At 46.4% G+C, this 8,771-nt stretch overlaps 1 protein-coding gene across 1 annotated transcript; it reads left to right on the forward strand.

Moving 5' to 3' along the window:
* Window positions 1-3,694: 3,694 nt before the first annotated feature.
* Window positions 3,695-7,148, forward strand: CMKLR1 (chemerin chemokine-like receptor 1). Its single transcript, XM_067539361.1, has 2 exons — window positions 3,695-3,781; window positions 5,078-7,148. The coding sequence occupies exon 2, from the start codon at window positions 5,081-5,083 to the stop codon at window positions 6,149-6,151; it is 1,071 nt and encodes a 356-aa protein (XP_067395462.1). The 5' UTR covers window positions 3,695-3,781; window positions 5,078-5,080; the 3' UTR covers window positions 6,152-7,148.
* Window positions 7,149-8,771: the final 1,623 nt, after the last annotated feature.

Genomic DNA, 8,771 nt, shown 5'->3' on the forward strand with positions numbered 1-8,771 from the left:
TTAATACAAAATTGAGGCAAATGGCAAATATTGATTCAAACAGGAAAAAGTCATATTGAATTCTGTAAACGAACCGTTGTCTAGAGTTATCTGGAGGTATCTAGCACAGTTTTCCAGACCCAAGAAACTTAGGCAGCTTGGGAAATGTTTAGATGAGCAAAAAGATTTATCTGAACCTCCAGACCTGCTGGGGTCTGCTCTTCCACCACTCATTGATGGGGAGAGAGAGCCAAGCCACAAAATTTGGACTTGGATGTGGATTCAGATGTGGAAACTCACAAAGTTCAGAGGTCTGGAGAGACAGAGTTTCGGTTCATTGCTTAATCCGTACACAGGTAAACCTCCAGTGACGTCAGTGGGAATTTTTAACTCGGGAAATGGGTGATGTGCTCTTATCACATGAGGATGCTAAAGTGCTTTCCAGTCCATTAGTAACTAAGGAGGCTGCTAAACAACATCACTTAGAGAGAGATATGAATTGACTGTATCTTGAATTGTTCTATGAGACAACTACCATCTTCTTCCAGTCGCATTGCAGGACCTGCTGCCGCCTCGAAGCCCTCAGAGGAGGTTGGCAATGTGGGCGGTAATCAGGAAGAGCTTATATTTATCTAGTACGTTTTTTGGAATGTATATGTAAGACGCTGCATGCGTTTAGGTGTATGCCCCTCTGCCCTCCTTCATAGGTTGCTCATCGTAGGCAGCAAGCTCTCTGGGACAAGCACCGTGTCCACCTCTGGGGTTGTGGGTCGTCTACTCCACTGAGGCCCCAATTTTATTTGGAGTCTCTGGGTGCCCTTGTAATAATAATAATGCAGGCGTGGAGGAAGGCAGAGGTACTGGGTTCCTTGCAGCACGCCCAGAAGAACACAAATAGCAGCAAATGAGGGTACTTCGGAAGGGACAGGAGAGGATGCCTGTAAGAGAGGTGACGCGGGGTGGAAGAGAAGCGGGACGGTAGGTGGCTTACGAGGAAGACGGCGAGTTGGAGGATAGAGAGGGTGAGAGAGTCTTTGCCGTGAGACTGAAAGGAAATACGAGTCTTGAATGGAGCTAAGGGAGAGGATATTATAAAGGAGTGAGCAATGCCTTAGCAGAGATTGGAGGAACACGCATCCCCACTCAGTTCAAATCGGCACACGCACGATATCCAGACAGCAGAAGGAAGCAACACTTTCCCTTTTCCATGTGACCTCCTGCCAACAGCCCCCTGAATGTTCCCAGAGCTCAAACCGCCCTGGCGGTGCAGAGAGACAAAGATCTGGGAAGACCTAAGTGAATTTTAGTGTGGTGGCAACTCACCAGCCCTGCATCCCTTAAACTGAGGATTAATCTCATCACTGGGGTCTTGTGCAGTGCTCAAAGCCATCAGCCAGAAAGCAGCTGCGTGCAGAGAGCTCGCTGCACAGTGAGATTTACACCTGCTGACGGGCTGGACCCTTCGCTGGAGCAGCACACACTCCAGGGCCGTCACTGAGGCTCTGCCAGGTCAGCTATGGGACCGTTCCCGCTAGATGGCTGCGATTCACTCCCACGCCCGCCAGCAAGGCCACAGCGACAATGGGACATGGGAGGTGTCAAAAAGAGACACCAGAGAGAAGGGCACATGCCAAGGAGTCGCGCTGAGCAATGCCACGTTTGGGGAAACACAGAACAGAACTCCAGAATTTGGACATCTCTACGTCGGTGACCAAAACTGGACACGATACTCCAGCTGAATCCAACAGATACGTTGAATCCGACCACCATGTGTACAGCCACGCTTGCTAAAAGTGCAGCCATGGGGCCGAGACTTGGGTAATTTGACTGACACCTGATTTGTTGCCTAAAACTCAAGGTGCATTTTAGCCGTGGAGGAACAAAGCAAGCACCGGTTCCTTCATTTCCCTCCAGCCTGGAAAGTTCAAGCTCGCGATCAGCTTTTATTCAAGAACTTGGGCCCTCCTCAAAGGGCAAATGGCGTTTTCTTCCAACCCGCCTCCCTCTGCCTTGTGCCGCTCAACATACAGGAAGTGTGAGTGGTGGATTCAGAGCTGGCTCTGGGAAGCAATCCCTAGGCAAGGCTCCATGACTCGTGTCTGAATTGTCCGCAGCTCCTTTGTATTGCACAACAGCGGCCATCCTATTTGGCTCTGCGAGCACACAAACTCCTGCGTGGCAGGAAGCACATTAGACACATGTTCAGGTTTTGCAATTGCCTTTGGCTCGGCCACATTTTAACCTGTCGTGAATATTTACAGGTCAGGTTTTGACCCTGTGAAAATTGGGGTCTTTGAGTGGCTGATCAAAACCAACCTGGCCCTATGACTTAGCACAATGGAATATGACAAACATGCAGGGCTTCGGAAAGCTGGCCACGGCACATTCTGTGTGCATCACGTGTACTGATGCTGGGTTTAATTAATTATAATAATGCAACTGGTGGCTTGATTATCATTTTTAAAGACACGATGGGCATTGGCTCTGAAATGGTGCTATTTTAGCTTACTACTTACATCCGGGAAATGTATCGTGATCTGAGCAGTGCATTGCAGCTAAAACTGTTGGTTAATGACACACATCTGAAAGCTGCCACTGTGCTATCCCTGTAACTCGGTCTATCTGATCATGCTTAAAAAATTAGCATTTGCTAATAATTGCCATACACTGGTACCTGAAATACCTGTAAAATCCTGTTCTGCAGCAAGGAAAGCTACGGAAACTCCGGTTGGTGGCACAGTGAGGGGTATATCTACCTTCTAAGTTGTTGGCTTGGTTCAGTCCTCATCAGCGTAACAGCAGTTAATTTTTGGAGGTCACCCTAGATTAGCACAATGGTGCTTTCAGGCTTTGGAATCTATGACTTGTGGGCTGTTTGGATGAGTTTGAGATGTAATTGTTGTAGTTTCAATATTTAAAAAAACCCACTGGATTCATTTAATCCCTAGTCTAAAATGAGCAATCTCAGCGGATTTGCACCAGGGACGGATTAGGCACGTTACATTCATTTTAGCTCGACGATAACGCAGTCCCATTCATACTGAATTTCTCTTTGATTTCCTAATGAAAAGTGATGATGAAGAATCCGTCCAGCAGAAAAAGATTGAGGCATGGTGGGGGGGAATCTCAGGTGAGGCTGTTCCAGCTGTTCAGAGACAGGATTACATTTAAGCTGATTTATCAGATTTGGAAAGTCCTTGGTAGAGAAGCTGGCAGCAGGTGTGAAGCAAGGAGAGCTGGAGGGGGTATTAACCAATGGAACTTTAGGTCAGAGACAATAATGAATTAAAAACACCCCCGGTAGCAAATGTTGAAAGAGGAAATTATTACATTCACAGGTCAGAGCTGGTTAACTCCCCGAAACAACCCTTTTAAAATCACAGTTAAATGTTTTTCTAAAAGATCTGCACTAGGAATTATTTTGGAGAAGTTCTCCAGTCTGTGGAGGGCAGACTAGATAATCTCACAATGGTCCCTTCTGGCCTTGGAATCTGAATCATCACTGCGATTTTTGTCTGACCTTGGCACAAACATTGATTTCTTCCCTTCAAACTCACCTTCCTGAATGGTGCATGGCCCTAGTTTCCTCCCAGTTTTGGTTTTACATTTATGCATATACCCATGCTTCTGACTAGGGAAAGTTTTCAAGGGAACGAACTGCACTTGTTTTGTCTGGCTTTGGTTACTAAACCCACTGGGTCACTTCCCTGTATTGCAGGCATTACCAGCTATTTGGTGTGTGGAGGAGCCTCCTGCTACAGGGACATTGAGAGTGGAGCTGAAAAAATACTGGCGTGAATAGGTGAGATTTAGTAAAATTCTTACAGGGCCACATTCGAGCCTTGGTTATATCCATGCAATCCTGCAGACGTTAGCTGAGATGCATGTTTGACCGAGAGCAAAATTTGGCCCCCAAATGTGCAATTTAATGAATGCTGTGGAGGAGAAAGGGAAGAGCAATGATATTTTGCACTTATTGGAGGATCTCAAAACACTTAACAGAGCACCAATTAATTAAGCCTCGGGTATTCCCTTGGGTGGTAGGTGAGTAGTATCATACCTGTTTTGCAAAGTGAGGGGCTAATTCCAAATCTTGATGGAATCAAACAACTTTAGATCATGCCCTCTGGCACTGAATACTAAATTCTCCACTCAGCCCCATGAGTGTAAATCCACAGTAAAGGCGTGTCTACACTTACAGTTCTGAAGTGGTGCAGCAATGCCTCTGTAGTGCTCAGTGAAGATACTATCTACACCATTGGAGAGCTTCTCCCAGCAGCATAGCTGCTCTGCCTCCCGAGAAGCCCTCTTGTTGACATAGCGCTGTTTACACTGGGGATTCAGTCGGGGGGTGGATTTTCCGACGTGGTTCTACCAACCTACGTTTGTAGTGTAGACCAGGGCTAACTCCTGGCTGGAGAGATCATGAGAACAGCCTCTCCCATTGCATTTAGGAGCTTCCAGTTCTTGTCCCAGCCAGAACTCAACGCACCAAAATGACAGAGGAATAAAGTCGACCAACTATTTTCAAACCTGCATAATCCTGTTTGGATTGCGGTTGAGTTTTGAGCGGAAGTTCATGTCTTTTATTATTTTTTCTTGACCCTCCCCCCTCAGACCTAGTTTTCATGAGGGTAGCTACTATTTTGACCATTCTCTAACTCCACGATTTGCAGCATTTCCTTAATGCCTGTGAGCCAGGATTTGATGCATTAGACTGACCAGTCCTCCGTGAGCTTGCCAAAGGCAGGTTTTCCCATAGAAATCTCATGCCAAATGTATATAAAATAGCACCATGCTGGCCCCATGCATGCTTTCAACCACAACCACACTTTGTGACCTATAATGCACATTCTACCCTTAGATACATGCACAGAGCTGCCAGCTTCTGTTCTCACTTGCCCGGATGCAGGTCCAACTGATAGCTGTAGACACGCATTTAAGGCAGCATTTAGCAATACAGTCACATGACAAACTAAAGTCCATGGGACAAATCTGGAAGTCTTCACTCCTGTTGATTTGGCCTCATACGTAGACACAAGCAGAGGGATAGTTTGTCAAGGAACCGCATGGTGAAATTGTTGTGATTTGTTTACAGATAATGGAGACCTACAATGCCTCTGATGAATACTTTTTGGATAATTATGATGATTATGATTATAACTTTAGCACGGTTAGTGTTAAGCAAGAACCACCGCACGACGGGAGAAACATTGCTAGGATCCTCTCTGTGGCAATTTACAGCATCACCTGCATCCTGGGAATCCTGGGTAACGGCCTCGTTATCGTGATTATCACCTTCAAGATGAAAAAGTCCGTCAATGCCATTTGGTTTCTCAACCTGGCTGTTGCTGACTTTCTTTTCAACGCCTTCCTGCCGCTCAATATTGCTTACACTGCCATGCACTACCACTGGGTGTTTGGGGCAGCCATGTGCAAGTTAAATTCCTTCCTCCTCAACCTGAACCTGTACACCAGCGTGCTGCTGTTAACCATCATCAGCTTCGACCGTTGCATCTCAGTGGTATTCCCAGTCTGGGCCCAAAACCATCGCACCACCAAGCTGGCCTGTTTGGTTTGCATCGTCCTCTGGGTCGTTGGTTTTGGCCTGAGTTCCCCGTCGCTAGTTTTCCGGGACACTGTACCTCACCTCGGCAAGGTGATTTGTTTTAATAACTACTCCTTGTCCACGTCTGATCCTGCTCTGGGTTTTGCGAGACACGGGACTGTAAACATCCTCAGGTTTCTGGCAGGCTTTGCCATTCCCGTCATCATCATCACAGTCTGTTACATGGTCATCATCTTCAAGCTGAAACGAAACCGTCTCGCCAAATCCAAGAAGCCCTTCAAAATCATTGTCGCCATCATCGTGACCTTCTTCCTGTGCTGGTGTCCCTACCAGGTACTCAACCTGCTGGAAACGCAGCACGACCGAATCTCCCACTTGGTATTTGCAACCGGGATTCCCCTCACCACAGCTTTGGCTGCTGTGAGCAGCTGCATGAACCCCATCCTCTATGTCTTCATGGGCCGGGACTTTAAAAAGTTTAAGGTGACCATCCTCTCCAGACTGGTGAACACGCTAAGTGAAGACACCGCCCACTCAAGCCTCACTCAGAGGAGCTTCTCTAAGATGTCCTCAATGACTGAGAAGGAGACCACCTTTCTCTGAGCTCCACTTTTTGGTACCAAAGGGGGTCACCAAGGCTAAACTCCCATCAGCAAAAGATAACTGCACTGAGATCTAAATGTGTTCTCTAGTCCTCCCAGACTATGGCCTACTATGGCCTCGCTTTCCGTGAGTTCCAAGAAGTGCCTGGATTTTTCCCTGTCAAATCTGTGCGGATACCCTCATTAGTGATCAGTCATGTCTGAGGAGAGGTGCCATGAATCTTCACTAGACCTCGGTGGTTAAAAAGTGACAAACGGCAGTGTATTTTATATGCCGTCTCAATACCAACTTTGGTAGCTCTTCAAGCACCTTTTGCTCACTCCTTTGCACTTTCCTCCTCATGCCTTCTGAGCTCTTCAAGAGCAGGAGGATCTGACTTTAAAGCATCCGGAATCAAAACTGCAGCTATGGATTATTATGTCCTAGAATTTGGAACTCACTGTGGCCAAAATGCATTTCCAACCATGAGTATCTTTGACTATTGGACTAGCAATTCATTCACTCTCTTGCACAAATTGTATCCCTAAAGATTATATGTGCTCACACCTAATAATGGTGTGTTCAAACCCTGAATTAGCAGTGACTGCACACACAGTCTGGTATTTGCATGCACAAATCTCCATTTGCACATACAATTGCTTAATTTATGGGCAAATTAGCACCCAAATTTAGAAAATTTGACCTTGAATGACTAGAAGACCAGGTAAATGTAGACATTTCCAGAGACCAAGGAAATTGAAGAGACTGAATGACAAAGAGAGATAAGAGGTCAGAGAAGAGAAAAACAGATTGCTTCTCACTTAAGTTGGGGAGAAGGTGGAAGAGGCCATGACTTGTAACTCTTTGCTTTGAGGGCATCCTTCCAATGCCCATCACATGCAGTGGGACCAAAATGTGGTGCTACTATAGCTGGAATATATATTGCCTATTACAGAAGAAAATGATTATGAGCATGTTACGTACAATGTATGCATACAGCTACTTAACCAACATCTTAAAGGAATATAATATATTGGTACTGGTATAATAAGTGTTTTAGTTGTGTTGTGAATGTTCTCGTCTCACCAAGTCCACCCTAAGTCAGAGGGGATACAGAAAAACAAATAAATACCTGACAGAATACTGATAAAAACTTGCCCTCCCATAACAAAGGGATCACAGAGTCTTTCTGATATATATAAACTATGGGCTTGTCTACACTTACCTCGGAGATTCGGCAGCAGTCGACCGGAGTTACGCAAACTACGCAAAAAACTTGCGTAACTCCTGTCGACTTCTGTGCTTCTCTTCTGCGTGCCGTCTTCACTGCACTGCGCCGACGGGAACCGTGTTCCATCGACACAGTGCTACGCCACTTGAGGAGGTGGTCTTAATACATCGATTTCTGGATCGACTGAGCGGGTCTTCACTGACCGCTCAGTCGATCCAGATAAGTCTACCTAACGGCGGCAAATTCGCCGCCATCAGTGTAGACATAGCATATGTACAGGGATAACTTCCACCCCCGGGGGTTGTACATGGCACCGAACGCAACAACACTGCATGACTGTTTCAGACAAGAAGTGAAGAACAATGTGTCTGATTAAAACTGATGGGGAGCGCTGATGGAAAAGTCCTATCGAATTTAAAAGGGGGTAAAACTACCAGGACACTACGGAAATATAATAGGGTTATATGGAAATTATTCTAAAGACCTATAGATCTAAAGACCTATAATGCAAAGAACAGTCCCCTTTCTATAGTTTTGTGAACCACCCGTTAAATCCTCTAGTGGAGATCTAATTGTGGAGCAGAAGTAGATAAGGTCGCACTGAGTTCCCATTATTACCCCCCTTTTTCATCCCGTGACCTCTAAATCTACAAACAAGGAAAATCAGCCTCAAAACGGGTGAATTAGGTCTTCAACCAGATATGAATCGAATCCGATTTGGCAGTGCTGAATTGGGACGTTTTCTAATCAATTCGATGGGACTCGTCCGTAAGAGTACTTTAGGGAGGTAGAATTCCCCAAGTGAGAATTTGGACGGGACGCCGGGGTGATGCTTGCCGAAAGCGCCTTGGGATTTTTGAACAACCACAAGGGCTTGACATCTCAGTCTTACAGCGCGTCTGGACGTTAGTTTTAATGGCAGTGTTTGCCTCTGGTGCCTGCATTTTCTTTCAGAACGGCACGGCCACCAGAGCGTTGCCAGTCGGTGGTGGGAGGGGTTCCTTGGCCATACCCTACAATGGGTAGGTGGGGACGTAGCCACCCAGTGTCAGCTAAAGAGGCAGATGCAGAGTCTCTTGGTCTTCGCTTCAGACCAGACCCCAGCCGTGGTCCATGCTGTCAGCAAAACCTAGGTTACATTTCAAGCACGCCTGAGTTGTGGGCTTTACAGTTTCAGACAGAACCCTGGCAAAACACAGCCCATTCATCTGAGAGTGAAGACATGGTTGCCATGAGTCCTTCTAAACAGAACCTGCTGAGTCTTCAACAGGGCTGGATCCAGCTCCCATGCTCTCACTAATCAGCATGGGGGAATAATTTGAGTCTTCATCCACCCAGCCAGCCATCTGTCACCATCTTGGGTTTGGCTAAGGCATCTACCGTGGTGGTATTTTCAGCCCCAAGACAACA

The sequence above is a fragment of the Emydura macquarii genome, unplaced genomic scaffold, assembly GCF_026122565.2.
Source record: "Emydura macquarii macquarii isolate MOO-44397 ecotype Brisbane River unplaced genomic scaffold, CSIRO-AGI_Emac_v2 contig_554, whole genome shotgun sequence".
Lineage (NCBI taxonomy): Eukaryota > Metazoa > Chordata > Testudines > Chelidae > Emydura > Emydura macquarii.

What these genes read in the sequence shown, in the direction of transcription:
- CMKLR1 (XM_067539361.1), top strand. Translation starts at nt 5,081, where the DNA reads ATGGAGACCTACAATGCCTCTGATGAATACTTTTTGGATAATTATGAT.